General features: G+C 35.6%; 1 protein-coding gene across 1 annotated transcript in view; it reads right to left on the bottom strand.

Annotated features, from left to right (window-relative positions):
- Positions 1-18565, bottom strand: part of ROBO2 (roundabout guidance receptor 2) — a 1319482-nt gene that overhangs the window by 101175 nt on the left and 1199742 nt on the right. Inside the window, 6 exon segments of the mRNA XM_047722052.1 lie at positions 202-368; positions 1989-2151; positions 2562-2643; positions 6896-7101; positions 11648-11819; positions 16586-16710. Of these exon segments, the coding sequence (XP_047578008.1) occupies positions 202-368; positions 1989-2151; positions 2562-2643; positions 6896-7101; positions 11648-11819; positions 16586-16710 (915 nt within the window).

The following is an 18565-nucleotide window of genomic DNA, read 5'->3' as shown; positions in this document are numbered from 1 at the left end:
CCTGGCAGCTCTGAGAGGAGGACTCATTTACGGAGGTGAACAGCAAGTTCCCTTCTCCTTCCCTGGATCGGGTCTGATGAATCATTTTAACAAGTAAGGCAGACACATTTCTCTCTCCTCAGGCAATCCCTTTGTTTTTAAAGAGCTGCTGAACGAACGCCTCCTTCCAGAACCAGTCACTTTTACAGCCCTTGAAATTACCTTGTGTGCGCACGGGATCTGACATGGGGCTTGGGTCACTGAGACCTTGGGGGTTGATCGCTCTGACCATGAATAAATAGATCGTATTGGGCCGCAATCCCCTCACTGTGTAGAGCGTGGTCTTCACATGGTTTGCCACCGTCTGCCAGCTGTTGCTCACCGATTGGCTGAAACAGGAACAGAACTTTCACTTAAAGACCAGTCGTGAAGGTATTGGCAATGGAGTTGGGTATCAATGACAAAAGTTAATGGCTGAAAATTAAACACACACACGCACAACACTTGAAGTGTTAAGCCCAATAAATGAAACATTTGGATGATTTCGGTTTATTCAACAACAAAGCCGAGCCCACCTAACGGAAGTGCCATGCACAACAAAATTAAACTCAGCCCAGGAGATGTGACAGCCCGTTGCTAATGCACAGCAGCCCACTAAATGAATACCTGTAAAAGGAACAGAGGCCAAGATCACAACATCAAGTTTATACAATAAATATGGTCCTCGTAAATGTATGTATATATACCTTGAAAAGAATTAACCTGCAGAAAGAATAAATGGACTACAGAGTAAATTATGCCAATACATTTTCCTGTTACAAGGTGTGTTTTCTTTTGCATCAATTCCACATGCAATATTATAATAGAGCCTTCTAAAACTACATTTCTGTAAAAGAAGAAAGGAAACATGTAAGGAATATTTTCCTGTGGTCACATTTTTAATAAAATTGTACATTACACAGTATGTGATTTCTCATCTTCAAATGGTGAAATGCCTCTGAATCTAGATGTGGAGACCCCTTAACAGCCCGCCAGAGATGGGATGCCCATTTAGAAAACTTTGTCTAAGGTCATATGCTGCTTTTGTTCATAATGAGGACAGAATGGGATTTTTCAGGGCTGCCCATTCACTTTTCAAAAGTTCTTATACGTCAAAGCATGAAAATTACAGAAAAACTATCTTTTGAAAGTTGGAAATGATGTATTTGTTGATCATTACCTTAAATAGATTAGGGAAGCCTAAAACGAAAGTAATGGTTTGTCCTAATGCTTTAAAATGACAGGGGCTATTGCTATCTTTATAAAAGCAAATAAAAGAACACTGAAACAATAAAAACTTCGTTTTCCCATTTGTGTATTTTATCAAATTCTCACAATGACTTCATCATGACATTTGCTAATGTATAGTCTATATCCTTATATTGATGACAATTTTTTCAAGTAACAATTGGACCTATTTTTTCCTTTCAGCAACCAGAAGTACATGGAATCAATTCTTTAATTGCAGCTTTTCGTTTTTTTTCTTAGGCATACCCCAAAGCTTCATTAAAATATATAGCACAAAAACCGTGGAACTATTTTAAATTCTGCTGTAATTATGAGGAAGCAAGTTTCCAGTATTCCATGCCTCAATAAACAATGCAGAACTTAAAAAGTGTCCCGCCTAATTAAATTATTTTCTGCCTAGTTCTAATGACAAAATTCTCATCCTAAGTCTTTACGACGGTCAGAGTAAAGAAAGGAGCTAAGTGGATAGGTGTTGAGCTAGACCCCATAGACTTAGGCATGGGTAATGCATATTTAGTCCTATTATCAAGTTATAAGTGGAAAAAAAACAACTAAAGTCTATTCTTGAATAAAATCAGATAAATACTTAAAATGCACTGTTAAACATGTTCTTAAGATAAAACAGCAGGATAGCTCACGTGAGATTTTAGGATATAGGAGCTTAAGCAACAACCCAATGGAGAAAAAATTTAAAAAAGTAAAAAAAAGGAACTCTCCCATACCTGAAAGCCTCAATGATATATGCACTTGCTGGAAGGGCTCCAGGGGTACCTGGTTGCCAGGACAAGGTGACACTGTTCTTAGTAACGTCAGTGACCTGTGGTTTGGATGGTGGCCCTGGCAGTTCACTTAAGTCATAATTTTTAGTGATTGTTGCTCCAGATTCTATAGAGGACAAACAGAAAATGCTTCATTCCTGATTGCATAAAATGCCATAACACTTAAAAGAAGGAAAATAGTCTATGAAAGTTGACCTAGACAATGAGCAATTCATCTTCATGAATCAAAAGTATGTAAATGAATACTTGCCTTTCCTACATGTTATTAAATGCTTACTTTCATGCAAGATCACTAGAATTGCTTGCTCTTCAGGTAGAGGAAATACGTTTATCAAGGACAAATGTATCAAACTGCATATATGCAATGTCATGTGGAGAAATTAAAAAGTGGCATATGACTTCATTTTTGTAGTCAGTGAATTTAAAATTTTGATTATTTGATTGTTATTTGATGACAAGCTAATCACTGAAATGGGCTCAAGATTTCTTCTGTTGAGATCATTCCCAAGGACTCACCTGTCACGTCCAGCACAGCACTCCACGAAGTCTCCCCACTTGAACTTGTAGCCACACAAGTGTAAGTACCAGTATCAGAAATCTAGTGTGCAACAAAGGGAGACAATTCAATTTTTTAATTAATTTGTAGAGTACTCAATCTCAAGGAGGTAATATTTCATTTCTTAAAAGGTGATGTATCATTTGGCTGTCCAAATTGTTCATTAGTCAATCATATGTGCACACAAAATATTAAAATCAACTCATATAATATTATTTTATTCATAACAGGAATTGAATGATTTTTTTTTTTTTTTGTATTTCTACAACTAAATGTTATTTGTCTGGTAAACTCAATTTGTCTGTTCCTCTTCCCTCCAATGTAATACCTTTATCTTCGTATAACTCCAGTTTACAATGGGGTTTTGCTGTGTCAGAGTCACATATGGACAACTCAGGACAGAATTTTTCAGAACCCTATAAATATTCAGAGATCAGTAATGCAAAACTGTCTTTTCCACCTTAATACATTATATTTCAATGGACAAAATGCACTCAGAGTCAATAAGGATCGTGATACCAGGTGGCTGACTATTTTTTTAAAGACATGGAGAAAAGTGAAGGAAAAAAAACCAAACAGGTCTCTCCCTTCAAATAGATTGGTATTCACTTATATTTAGATTTTAGTAGTGTGACAGAGAATGAGATAAAATTATATCATAAACACACAAACCATGTCTAAGGAATCTGTGCAGTTTAGAGCCGAAAGGGACCACACAAATAATCTCATGCCCCACTCTTTAAGGCATATTTAAGAACTGCCATTCCATTGATCACTTAAAATGCTTTTATTATTCGTTGAAGAACAGGAAAGGATTTTTTTTAAAGTAGTTGATAATATAATCAAGAGTTCTCTTTTACAAATGTACAAGGTATACATTTCTGTGACTATGCTTTGGCAGAAGGCGCCAATCAGTGAAAAAGTGTATGTCAAAAATCTTCTTTGTGGTTGAGTTCTGTGGGCCTTGGGTATAAACAGATTGATTCACACTGGTTTAGAGATGAGACTGGGCAGAGAAACTGGTGACCAGTCTGAATAAGGCAAGTCACATGACACAAAGTTAAAATTCTGTGATGAACTGAGTCTAATTGTTGATGAAATATGAGGGTTCACGGAATATAGTCTCTTCCGGGTCCATAGAGTAAGTATATTGATGACTCAACCTTCCGCAATGGATTCTCAGGTACATCGTTAGTGCATGGATGTTACTGCTGGGCCACCATTTTAATTGATTTTAAATGTCATTATGTATTTTAACTTGAGTTTCAAACTACTCTGGAGCATCGTTCCTTGCCATATTATCTTCATACAACTGTCTTCTATTATACAGTGGGATGACGGGGGATAGCCATTGTAAAAAGAGCCTTTCTTTCACACGTGGCTGTGTGTGCATTATAGTCGTTAGCAATCTCTCCGTTTAAGAAGCATCACTCACAAACTAAATATAATGAGCCAAGGTTGGATTTTAATGCGATGTTCATTTGAATGCAGTCTGTGAAAGAGTAAAGAATTTGCATTTTATTATAGCTGCTGAACTAAAATGTAGCACTTGTTATTATGTGCAAATGCTGAAAGAAGGGTATGTAGGTAATGCTTCTTAACTGCATCTCCTTGTCATTGTGGAGAGACACAGTCTGACATTAGCGGTGGTAGGTAGGTTTTAATGAGTATTGGAATATTCTACTCCTCAAAAGATACAGATTCAGTTACCAATTAGCTGGACTAGGAGAACACAGTGTTCATCCCATTATTTCCATCCCCTCCCCCCCATTAAGTCCCCCCCCCAAAAAAAAAGGAAAGAAATAGTGAGACACAAAGGAATATGACCTATAGAAACCCTCTTTTGACTATACGAGTCAAGTAGTATAAAAACACATTTTTATCTCCCTTTAAAGACAGTCAGAAAAAGAACAACATTTTCGTACTGGAGTTTATCAAAAGCCCTATCAAAAGCTGAATTATCGTTGCTAAAACTCACTCTTCAATCACCATCATCATCACTACGTTCATTCTTATTCCTTTAACTTTAAATAATTTATTTTCGGGTCATGAGTGCTTCATCTCTCTTCTTTCCTTCTCCTTTTATCCTTAACCAAGTGCTCTAAAAAGAGATTAATGCGTTGGCACACTCCATCACCTGCTTTTCACCTTGCGTGGTTGGCTGCAGACAAGCCCCCGGGAACTTGCATCTCAGAGACACGACTCAGAAGCCTACACAGGGCTCAAAGTTTGTTTGACATCATCAAGCACCCACCTTTAATTGCTTCTTTCAAACACTACTGGGGATCTTGACTATTCAAGCACACCCTTTAATTCAGTGGTACAGTGAAAATGCATTAACCTCCATGGCCCAAGTCTGCCTTTAGCCCAAAGAGAGGGGTGAAAGTGTTTACTCAAGGAGAGGTGGCATTAATTTTTTAATAACTCCCATTTGTTCAAAGAAGGTTAGCAATTAATTCAGAATCAATAAAGAAACAGCTAAAATCTGTACTAATTTATTTGTCTTTTAACTGAATTTGACAGCATGTTTTCCTAATTCAAGCAATAATTAATGCCTAGGTCTCAAAATTAAAATGAAAACATTAAATATTAATTTTATTAACAAGTATACAAATTAACAAAGGTTTGCGTGCTTTGAGTGTGCATGGACATACTATAAAGAGTCCTTCCTTTTTTGTAAATATCTGGGTGATACACTGATAAATACCAAGTAAACACATAATTAACTATAAATATATTTGTATTTTAAGAGAAGAAATAATCCATGTTGTTATCAATTGAAAATACATGTAGTGAAAAATATTTTAACTTCTTCCCTAGCTTCCAGATAGTAAAATTCAGCATTATTTTTCTGGTTTTTTGTTTTGTTGTTGTTGTTTGTTTGTTTTGTGTTGTTGTTGTTGTTTTTTTTAAATCTTGGCTCCTATTTCTACCTAGATACCAGATTCTACTAATTGCTCTTCCACCAAATAATTTTTGATTAATTTTTCTTCATGCATATATTAGTCACCTTAATTCTGGCTCTCATTCCCAATCTTTTGACTATTCTAGCAAACTCTGCAGTGTTAGCATAGTGATTCCCACATGGAGGGGGGGCTCTATACATTTTGTTGAATGAAAATGAACATACTCATAAAGGGCAGGCGGTCCCTATCTGGCACTCGCACCTCGTGTAATCAATCCCTCCCCTCAAATGTGTGTGGGACCTGTTGACTTGCTTCTGGACAACAGAAGATGGCAAGGGTGACAGGATGTCACATTTGCGATTATGTAACATAAGGTCATAATACTTGTCTTGCCAGGAGACTCCCTTCCTCATTGACTTTAAGGAAGCAAGTAGTCAAAATGGGAATATCAATTTGGCAAGGAACAAAAGGCAACCTCCAGTCCACAGCAAACGAGATGCTGAGGTAATCCGTATGATAGCCATTTGGAACTGATTGCTGCCAGCAATCATGTTGCTGAGAAGCAAATTTATCCCCAATCTTCAGATGAGACCACAACCCGGATACCTGATTATCCCTTTGTGAGACCCAGAAGTGGAAGACCCAACTAAGTCACACCCAGGCTCCTAACCCCACAGAAACAAATAAATGTATGTTGCTTTAAGCCTCTAAGTATTTGCTGATATAGTTAAACAGTAGATAGCTAATACAATATTCAGAAAGAGGCATTTGAGTTGCTTCTGGAGTAAGTTTAATTTGTTAAATTGGCAGGAATAGTCACCATCTTCCAATAAAAGAACAGCAATGACTTGTCCTTGCCCACAGGCTTAAATCTAAACTCCACAGCAACTTAAACTAAAATGTAAGATTTTCCACCCACTAGTCAAATCTACCTTTTATGTACTCAATCTTATCTCTTCAGTTTTTCACATAATAGCTTGGCCAAGCCAAGTTGTCCACATTTCCTTACAAACTTCCTTTGTTCATGACAGTAAATCAAAAGGATCTGACACTTTCAAATTACTTTAAATATCCCATTACTATCATTAACTTCATGTGTTTAAGATTTTCAGCTTTATCAACTGGATACTTACAAGTTGGAATGAAAGAATCAAAAGTTTCTAAGTCTGTTATGATCTTTTCATTAACATAAGGACTTTCCTTCTAATATCAATTCATCAAATGGTGAATTTGAAATAAGAAATAGGGAAATAAGAAATAACAGCGCCTATAATAAAAGGTACAGCAACTGTGCTAGTATGGAAGATTTTAAATTTACAAAGCCACTTCTCCCGAGGGCAATACTTACGTTGAAATGAAGACCTAAACACAAGTCAAGCATCACTTACCCGTAAATTCTTAATCTGCAGTGTCCCTTGTTCTTGTATAGTTGCTCTTGGATCTCTACCCAGAAAAGTAAATCCCTCCTTCAACCAGCTAATTACAGGAAGAGGATCCCCAGTAGCTTTACATTTCAGTAATGCTGTACCATCTACTGCTAGTGTTTGGTTGGCCGGGCCTTGTAGAATTATGGGTGGAGGTCTATCTGTCAAAACTAAAGGATAAGGATATTTTCAGTATATTTTAACTTCTCAGAAGTTATATTATTGTATTAGATGCATATTACATATATATTATCTATAACTTATCCTGCATATTCTATGCCCATTATGTTTCTATCATCTATACATACTATAATATATATACAGCATATTTACTGAGGACATACTATTGTTTATAATTTACTCTGAATTACCTATGGTAGATGACAATAAAATAAATTCTGACATTATAGTATTGTTGAAAGTATTTATCATATTAAAATAAAAATATGGAGAGTTCATAGCAGTTATTCACAAAATGTACATTTTATCTCTTACATGCATATTTAAGAAAGCCTATAGAGTGTCATATGGGTAGAAACAATTTTCATCTTTGTTTTCATTATAAATATACATATAATACACAATTTCACCCTTCAAAGCACCTTGCTCTCTCTATTTATACATATACATGTATATAGACTATGATATGTTGTTTGATATTAAATTACTAGATATAAATATTTTATTTCTAAGATTATGACACTGGGCCTTAGATAACAGTATTATGATCTGGGTGATAGGATTTAACTAGTCCTTAGAATTAAGCAGTAATCTAGTTATACTCTATTTATGGTATGACAAATTAGGGTTTTCATGTAAAATCAGTGTTTATATATATATCAATTTCTGTGTTCATGTGGGTAAAATTTCCACAATTCATAAACTTCTAGTTCAGTGTTTTTTTTAATAAATTTGTTTCATGACAGTATCTTCAGTGTCTTTGGAAGTATGTCATAATGATTTAGGAAGTATAGCAGCATGTTAGTATTATTTAAATGGGTGATGGAAATATGGAGTCAATTGGATGCAAACTTTCATCCAGAATTCATTAGAAGAACACTTCATAACAAAACTGACACACGTCCAGGTCCAAGGAAGGCTTTGTTAAGAGCAAGTTCTAAAACTTGCATGGATTTTGGTTAATTACTCAAAATATTTATGCATATTTATATTATGTTTATTATATAATTACCAAAATATGTATACCACATATAAACATAAAACTTTCACAGAAAGGAAAAACAGTTGTGGATTTTAATGATTATTAAGCAACAGTGAGGAGAAAGTATCTATAAAGTATCTATAAAGTATTTGTGTGTGTGTGTGTGTTACAATGTACATTATCAAAATGTCATTTTGCTCATTAATACTCTAATCTCCTTTGTCCACCAGATTATCTATCTCCCAATCTATATGCAGCATCTTTATTATTAGGATTTGTGGTTTTGGGGGAAAAACATTAAATTAAACAGCCCCTTTACCGCCTACCATGAGAAAGCCAACAAATTTTAATTTAAAATAGAAGTTATGAAATAGATCTATTGCATGCGCATGTCAAGATGCAGTGGACTTCTTCTAATCAACCTAAACCTACTACATCAAAATATGTATTAAAATGTGTATATGTATGTGTGTCTATGCACACATATAAAAACCTTATAAAAAACTAAAAAAATGAAATTTTGTTTGTGTATTATTTACAAAAATTAGAACTATATCTTTCATGATTTTCTTGATCAAATTCTTCATTTTAGAAGTAAATAAAATAATCTTCAGATAATGTGAAAATACAATGTTATATTAATTCTGGCCCATACTACACAATCGATATCCAAACTGAATATTTGTGGAATTCATTTTCTTTATGGGTCAAAAATGAAGGGGCCAATCACAAAACATGAATAATTCTAAATTCAATGAGAAAAATGGGTCTACATTACTAGAGTAGAATCTATTTATTCAATTTTAAATATTCTTACTGCTTTTTTTCAAATTAAATATCTTTACAGAATTTAGGTAACTTCTCATAACCTGTTTTTATTTTTATATCCCTGAAATCATTAGATATAGCCAAGGACATCTAATTACTTTCTTTCTTTTTTATTGCTCAAATGAGTAGCTCAATGTCTTTTTAATGAATTTGATCAATAAAGTAATTGAAAATCTCCTCGCCAGAAGGAATTTTCAGTTTCAAAGATGTTATGGGTGAAAGATGACCGCAGGTTTCCATGACACTGAGGTCAAAGGTTAAATGAACATTTAGGGTTTCCAGTGGTCTGTGAACAATTCCCTGGTTTTCTCTAACTATGCATTATAAATCCTCAATAAACCATTTATATAAGATCATGGTGTGACATTTGTTGTCAATATAATATATAAATACATTTCTTCTCTCTAGTCCTTTTAGATGCTATTGGCTGCACTCAGAATTCTCATTACAATTTCCTAATTTTCTGAAAGAAAAAGAACAGAAGGAAAGAAGAAATGAGCAGTGCCAACGAATTAATGAAAAGGTCTTCTGAAAGGATATTTTGAAATTCAAGTATATTGAAGCATCTTCATTCAATCTATAATCAGTAAAATTATCACTCAACAGAACATTTCATCACCATTAGCAATCTCATCTTATATGAACACTTGAGTTAAAAATACCTCCAAGAAAGGAGTCTAAGTGCAAAAATGTAGCAACAGAAACACTGCTCTAAGTGTTTTGCTTCTTTCTCTGAATATGACATACATTTTTTATTCTACATTGGAATTTCAATTGGCTCTAAATTGCCCTGGGTCACACCCTCCAAAAAATGTTGCAAATGAAAATGATAGTTCACATACCATTAAATTTTAACCAATCTGAAAACTCAACAAAACTATGAATAGAAGCTAAAGTCATACGTCAATGTAGCAAGTTAGTATTTAGAAAGAGTTATTTGTAATAAATAATGTGTGTGTGTGGGGGGGTTAGGTCTTGAAGTTAGAGTTCTTTCCTGTCAAAATCAATAACTATAACCTTCATTCAATGTTTTTGCAAAAGGATCTTGACTTTGTGATTGCTTACTTAAGTAAAAATCAATGTAGGAATTAATATTCAAGCCCGTTGTGGCAAACCATTCAGTCATCTCACTTATCAGGTTTAAACTTGTTTTTACTCTTTTAATTTTGACCTTAGAAACAAAGCTGGAATAACTACTGTTTTATGAGATTATATCATCAACCAACACAAGTTCTCAAAACAAAAGTTTTCCTTTTCATTGCATCAGAAATGACCCTGAGAATCTGTCATATATTCTGGCTCTTCTAATTCACCAATTTAATTTCCTACAAATATGGTTTGCCTTTTCCCATAACAATTTACTTATTTAGAAATATTTTAGAGTCTGTCTTTCGTAAAATAATAAAAGCAACTAGGTTACAGTAGAGGTTTTCATTATTAAACATAGACTGTTTTATTCTCATAGACAGAAAACAACTTAGGCTCTGGCCAGAATATCTTCTTTTCCCAGTATATATATCTCTGGACATTTTTGCTAATGGTAGAAAGCATAAGGACTTAAGAAAGATGAATAATTATCTTCTATTTCTTTTCAAAACTACATATATAGGAAGGATCAAAGATCTTGCCCATCTAAAGAAGGAATTTCTTAGCACTGTTACCCTTGAACCTGACTTCTTTCAGTTCTGTGGTAGTAAAATTTCTGCAACATCAGCAGGTACGGCCATTAACGACTCAATGTTCCTACAGCCAAGGTTTGTCTGTTCCATTTATTCCTATTCTTGACATGGTGCTGAATTAGGCAACACCACGGACAGACGTTAAAAAATATTTCCTTTGTATTAATTTTAAATAACCATTTAATCCACATGTAAATTTGAACTGCATAAAAGTGTACCATATTTCTTGAGCAGAGAAGGAAAAGAATCAGAGAGGTCACAAAACAGAGGTCTTAGATCTCAGAAACCAGCATCAAGGGAAAACAAAACAAACCTCACAAACATAAGAGAACAAGAGAGAATTTTTAGTTTAAGACATCAAACAACACAGATAAAATTGTGCTCAGAAATTCACAAAATATCTCACGTTTCCTACTGACCAAGGGTGACAAATAAGCTCTTGGGGAAATAAAAACAGATTATGGAGATCCGTACATCCTTTTCAACAATCACTATAAATGTAGGTGTCTCAGCTATGATTTATAGTACATAATGTGCAAATAAAAATCCCCCAACAATTTTAGCATCCATCAGTAGTTTGGAAGCTATTTAATTTAATTTAGTGAATGAATAATTAAAAAGTCATAGGATGTCATAATGTGATTAGCTAACTAAGAACTCATCTCTGTTTCCACTAATATTAAAGATGATATCTCTTCCTTCTTTAATGAAATAAAATTATTATTATCCATTAGAAGCAATCATGTCAGCATAAAACTAAAAAATATACAGATGACATATCTATACACTGGGAATGTGAGGTCATTTCTTTAAAATAAAGAATTTCTGTATTTTTTTAAAATAAAATAGACAATCTTTGATATATTTCTTTGGAACAGTACCTGTAGAATTAGAAACTATTAAAAATGTTATTTTTACCTAGATTCAAACTTAGAAGATAAGCATTCATTTACACATTTAGCAACTCAGAAAACTTCACTTGGTTAATATGGATCTTGAAATAAAAATTACTATTTTCCAAAGACAAATCTAATAATAATACTGCACCATCAGTAACTTCCAGTTGAGCTTTTGCTAAAATGCTTCCCGCCACAGTTAGGGCCTGGCAGATATAGTAACCCGCATCTGAGCGCTGAATGTTGGTAATTGTGAGGTCTCCAGTTGGCGAAACAGAGCATCTACTGTTGGGTTGCTGCGGTTGATTTGGAAAAAGCAAGTTCTGTGAAAGAAACACAATCTCATCAATATCTTTCCCACACAGAAGGAAAAATACATTAACAATAGCTATTATAATTACTGTGATACAGTAGGAAAAAGAAAATACCTATTTCTAAAAATATGGTATTGAAATGATTAAATGCCACATAGTGAGTTTCACTGGGAAACTTTCTCCAAATCATGGAAAAATAATATGCCTTCAGAAGTCAGCCTGTCTTCTGAAGTCTGAAGGAATAATCATCTAAAAACCATGGATCTTGGGGCACTGGGGTGGCTCCATCAGTTAAATTTCTGCCTTCTGCTCAGGTCATGATCTTGGGGTCTTTGGATCAAGCCCTGAGTAGGGCTTCCTGCTTATCAGGGAGTCTGCTAATCTCTCTCCCTTTGAACCTCCCCCTCTCGTGTGTGCACACACATACTCTCTCTCTCAAATAAATAAACTCTTAAAAAAAAAGAAAAAAGAAAAATAAGAAAATAAAAACCCTAGATCTTTACCTTAAGCCTTTACTTTCTCCCTGACTTACTATCAGTTACTTAATATCTTTGAAACATGATTTCCTCATCTGTAAAATGGGCATGACAATGCTCATGTGGCTCATCAGACATTGTGATAACAGGGAATGTAACATTAACTATGCTCATGTTTTATAAACTGCACATTACTAAGAAATGCAAAATAGACTTTCCACTAATCATTCTGAATATTTGATGTAATTATCTGAATTTCTTAATGAAGATGTTCAAAAGTGTGTGACTGGGACTGACAGAAAGAGACAGTCAAATCTACTCCTGCTACAAAATTTCTGCAGATTGTAATAGCTTTGAAAGGAGCTAGGTAGAAATATTACCATCTATGCAAGATGAAGCAAATCATTGAAAATAAAGAGAAGATGTCAAATGTTTCTGAAGTGTGCATGTGCCCTTAAAGAATTTCACAATATGACTTTCTTTTCTATGAAAAATTACTTTACAATACATCTCACATTAAATACAAGTAGCCCAAACGTAAAATTTTGAAAGTTCCTATATGAGAGCAGTAATGTTAACTTGGGTGACCTATGTTTCTTTACTGTTGTTCAATTAAGAAAAACATCTGGGTATAACATAATCATATTGAGGTATGTTTCCAAGTCGGATTATAAATAAGAACATATCAATTTTTATGTTGTATTTGCTTACAAAAAAGAACATTATAACCCTCTGGGATCTGTTCCTCAACATAGTAATTAATTTTTCAGGTTTGTAATTAAACAGTTTCAATACGTTACAATCAGGAGGTAATAACATTCAATTAAAGGCATAAGACACATTTTCACCTTAAAATGTTTTTACCCTTGAAGTAATACCAATGGAAGAGGATAAAATAGGGTATTAACACTTTTCAATTACGCTAAATGACTTTAATCCTGCGAATGATGTCCTACTTTAATTAGAAGCTCTTCTCTTTATTGCAACATGATGGATGTCCACTTTATTAGATTTGAGTGTGACACTATAAGCCCACTTTGCATAAACATTACCGTGTTATTAAACCCTTTCTAAAAGAAGTGATGTTTGCAAGCATGTCAGGAATATAATTTCAAAACGCTATTGCCCTCCTATAAAACTTGTATTACTATATAAGGCTAGACATTTTCAGGCATAGGAAACAATATGAGAACAAGCTAATTCTCGTGTGGAATTCAAATATATTACTGAAATAAACCATCTAAAAGAGAAGGGTCTAAATTTTAAAGCCACTTGAAAATGATACAATAACTCAAAGTATGCACTTTCCTACAATTAGCCATTAGAATACTAATTTACATAGCACTAATACATCAGATGGACTTAATTCTCTCTGGGATCTCTTCCTCTACGATGTAAATCAGTCCACCTTCTAAATGATTCGATGACATGGAAAATGGCATATGATTGAGGTTAACCCATCATCTTTATTTGCGGCTTGTGTGACACAGGCACAAGAAAATGGATTACAAGCAAAACCCAGGAATTCTACAGAGCTCTTCTTGCCTTCAAGTGCCTAGGTGTCCAATTAGTGCTAATTGGTATTATCAGCACATATTGAGGAATATGGACCATTAAGTCCAGGCTCTTAACTCTCTCTACTGATGGAGAGTCATAGATCACTGTAAAAATTGGATACTGGAGACAGTAAGACCGATTTATTTTTCCTAATATTCTAATTCATAATTTGAAACTTTACAATTTCCTCAGGCGATTCTCTTTTGTTCTTATTCACAGTCTCTCTCTGTCTCCCTCTCTCTCTCTGCCCCCCACTCTCTCCGATGCAAGTGAGATACATGAAGGAAAGAAAACTAGACCTAAGATTATAATCAAATCAAATTACCTAACTAGAATTTTTTCCAGAGACTGATATCTCTGGAATTACCTGCCACTTTATCAAAACAAAACAAAACAAAAAAAAACAGAGAAAGAAATTCTTTTTTTTTTTTTTTTTTTTTTTTTTTTTTTGAGGGGTGCCCGGGGACGACGCCCATTGCGGGAAGCCCCGGCTGAACCTCTCCCTCCCACGAGGACGTGGGGGCCTGGCTCCCCAGCTGTACACCGAAGGCACTGGACTAGAGTGGCTCTCCCGGACCAAGCGGGGGTCCGAGGCGGCAGGGGCCACAAGGGTTGGGATTTTCTCCTGCAGGTGATGGCTCTGCCTGTGGCTAGGAGGTAGGAACAGCGTCTTCCCCACCTGCCCTTGGCCTCAGACCCTTCCCGTTTCAGGGCGCGGTGCCTGGGAGGGGGCCTGGGGAGGGAGTGAGGGCTGTTCCCTGACACCCAGGGGGCCCCTGCTGCCCGAGCCCGGGCCTCACGAGAGAAAGAAATTCTTTAATGCCATTTGATTATCTTCAAAAACCATTAAAGCAGAATGTAGCATATCTAAATACCATGTTTATTGGGCCACAGGTCCAATACACATGTTATCCAATATCTTATGTCAACCCAGAGCTATTTTAGGGCATCTGATTTACACACGATACAGCTGTATTTATATAATAGTGAGATGGGATGATGGGATTTCACTCAATACATGGATTTATTTATTTATTTATTTATTATTATTTTTAATACATGGATTTAAAGTGTAAATTTGCAACAATCCAACTGCTTCTCATATTATATTTATAAAATTGATAAAAAGTAATATATTCAAATCATTACATTTCCTATTAGTGGCTTGCAGGAGTGACTTTGAAGGACCCCAAAGCAGCCAGGGTGGGTGGAGGGAAAGAGCTGCGAGGCAAGAGAAAAAGTCCCTTTGAGCTACCAGAACTCTCCAGCATTCACCCATCCCAGCCTTCTCGGGTGCTGTGTGGGTCTTGGGGCAGAGGTGACCAGAGTGGTGTTGAACCTCTCCTTGGTGCTGGGCATTACTGTCTGGGCAGCGGGAGACCTCAGGTCCTGGCAGCCTGGGCCTGAATAATAGTATGAAGATGAGGACAAAGGGGAACTTCCTGATGCCTTTCTTTCTTTCTTTTTTCTTTTTTTTAAAGATCTGTTTATTTGAGAGAGAGAGAGAGAGAGAGCACAAGCAGGGGGAACAGCAGAGAGAGAAGGAGAAGCAGACTCCCAGCTGAACAGGGAGCCCGATGTGGGGCTTGATCTCAGAATCTTGGGATCGTGCCCTGAGCCAAGGCAGGCACTTAACCAACTGAGCCACCCAGGTGCCCTTCTGATGCCTTTCTACCCAGATAATCATACATAAATTCTGATCAACAGGTTCTTTTAATATAGTTTAAAAATTTTCCCAACTCTGGCAAAGTTTTTAGATTTCCTGGGACTCTTAATAATGGTTTTCATTACTCCCCAGGAAATTCTTCCAGAATTTGGACTAACAACAGAGGGTTCTGAGGTCTCTTCCTGTGAACTGTATGTCTCCTGAAAGTTGATTCTAGGAAGACTACCACAAAAATATCTCTAGGTCCTTCAGGAATGCACTGATAAGTTCTCAGGCAAAGAACAGATTTTTGTTTAAGCTGGAAATTCCATTCATTGCCTGAGAACCTAGAGGCTAAGTGCTTGTCCAAGGTGGACACTGCCTACGTGAAAAAAAAAAAGCGTACCCAATTGACTTTGAACAGAGTCTGAAAGGCCATGCTACCCACAGAGGGTCATAAGTGGACAAATTAGGGCAGAGCAAAGACCAGGCAAGTGCTGATGCCTTCTGGTATATGATGTGTTATTTCCTATCTCACCTCACTGTGAACGAATCCAGACTGGATGATGGAACTAAATACTTCTCCCACTCTTAAATGGAAGTATCCTTAAGTTAATGGTAAAACAAAGGCATTTATACTATCTCTCTATGAACGGGGATTGCAATTGGTTTCTAGGTGGATTGATAATGGAAATATTGTTTGACTGGTTTACATGTGCATAGGATATTCTAAACACTTTATACGTAGAAACTCATTTTATAATCCCAATGTAGCCTGCTGCAAGAAAGTAAAATTATTTTTCTGTTCAGAGATTTTAATAGCTACAGAGGTTTTAATCAGGCTTTTTAAGATGATTTAGTTACACTGAGTTGTATCTATTCTATGTAGAATACAGAATTTTGGATATTAACACTGGAAAATAAAGAACATTCTATTAGAATATCCGACCCTCACTTATTTTAGACTTAATTGTTCTCTTTTTTAGAAATAAAATATATTCGACATCGATAACAGGAAAGGTGAGACAAACTTTGAGAAGCACCAGAGACAGGAAGAGTTCAGAGATTTCAGAAAAGCAGTCAAGGTTCACACTCACCTGGCTGCCTTCTTTTTGCCAAAAAACAGCTGGCTGTGGGTTTCCTTTAGTTTCACAGGGAAATGTCACTGTTCGACCTTGAGCAACAATCTGATCTCTTGGCCTAACCACAAACTGTGGAGGAGCTATAATTTAAAAGGAAAGAAAGTGTATAAATATCAACCACTGACAAAGAAATAGATATCAAAGGGAAAATCTGGTACTAGATGGAATGCTCAGAGCCAGACAGAAACCACAGTTTTTAATGTTTTTTTTTTTCCTATTTTTTAAGGCGTTTTTCAAAACACAATGGGAGGAGAAAAGCACTCTCTATCAAATGTAAGGAAAAGAAAACTTATTAGTAGATACTTCCTAAATGTTGTACATAGTAATCCTGTAGCCCTTATATTTGCAAAGGAAAATAGATTTTTCATGATATTCTAATGTCTTTTAAAGAAAAATATGGTTTCCCAATTTGGTTTTGCGATTTGAATAGATAAAGGTGAAAAAGAATCCCTTCATTACACAAGTATCTCCTTCCTCTGAAATTAGTCTACTCACAGACATTGACCATTCCTGTAATATTTATAAGACATTGTTCTACATGCAGGCAAACCAGAAACCTTAGAATATGATCCCTATCCTCAAAGTGCTTATATTCTGGAATTTACGAGTTAAAGTGTTGAAGACATCAAAGAATTATGAACTGGGAATTACATACAAAGATAACTAACGATATAATGACATGTTTGAAAGTGGTTGATTATACTTAATTCATTTCATTTAGATAAATAAGCATTAGTAAGACCATTGCTATGTTCCCCTACTGGACACAAGGATACAGAGATAAAAAAAATATATCTATCCTGCAGCCTTCAAGGAACTCACAAACTAATGGGAAACACAAAATGTGATGATGACAACAGCAAAAGCAAGGTAATACAATTATCTAAGACTATGCTAAGTTCAATGATAGACATGTTTCAGAGCACAGCATAGGAGCCTTTCAATCATAGTACATGTAAGAAATGTGATGGGACTTCAGGAGAAAAGGATCCCTTTGTGTTACGGCAGCTGTGAAAGGCTTTAAGCAGAAAATACACATTATGGAGACTTTGAGGAAAGGGCAGCGTTTAGGTAAGTGGAGAAATGAACACATTCCAAGCAAGGAGCTTACTGAGCAAAGAGCAAGAAGCAAGAACACATCTAGCAAACAGTGTGTAATCTGGCAGAAATGAAGGGTCTCGGTTGCATAAACATCATGGGCTGAAAAACATAGATTTGGATGTGGCCTAAGAAAGTCCTGAGAAGCCAAAGTGGGGATTTTGTTCAAGGTCTTTCTAAGCTAAGAAGGGACAGATGCAAAGCAAAATCATTGGAAATCTTAGCCCTCTAATGAATATAGTATGGATTGTGAGGGAGGCATATCAGTCAATAAAATAGGAACTGTGGTGGGAAGATGAGGGAAATGATGTAGGCAAAGATAACGAAATCTAGGCATGAGGAACTCCAATAGAAAAGAAACTAAAGGGATGGGGGGGTAGGGTAAGAATACTGAGAAAGTTCAAGTTTAAAGTGGGAGCCAAGTGAAAGACAGTAGACAGTATAACTGTTAGTTTTCACAAGGACATCTTCTTCACACTGAAACCCACTCCTGTTGACAAGAAAACAGCACTTTTATTCCATGACTTTTCTCATCATCTGTTTACACTTTAAATCATCGCTCCTGCTAGAAAATGGAGGACGAGAAAAAGCTTAAAGTCAACTCTAATTTTTAAAAGCTGCTGGCCATGGCAACCATCCTAAAATTTGAACTCTGAAGAATTAGAACAATAAATGACGTTCGGTTGAAGTCTTTACCCAGAATTCTTTCAGCCCTTTGGGAGTACACAAGAGCAGGTCCAAGAACAAAGTCAATGGAGGGTAGCCTCAAACAGCCAAGGGCTCACGCTTATAAGAATGCTAGTATAGAAACAGCAGCAGCATTTTTTTTTTTTAAAT

The sequence above is a fragment of the Lutra lutra genome, chromosome 1 (genome assembly GCF_902655055.1).
Source record: "Lutra lutra chromosome 1, mLutLut1.2, whole genome shotgun sequence".
In the NCBI taxonomy this organism is placed as follows: Eukaryota; Metazoa; Chordata; class Mammalia; order Carnivora; family Mustelidae; genus Lutra; species Lutra lutra.
The sequence above is the reverse complement of the archived record's forward strand: the minus strand, read 5'-3'. Positions and strand labels throughout refer to the sequence as shown.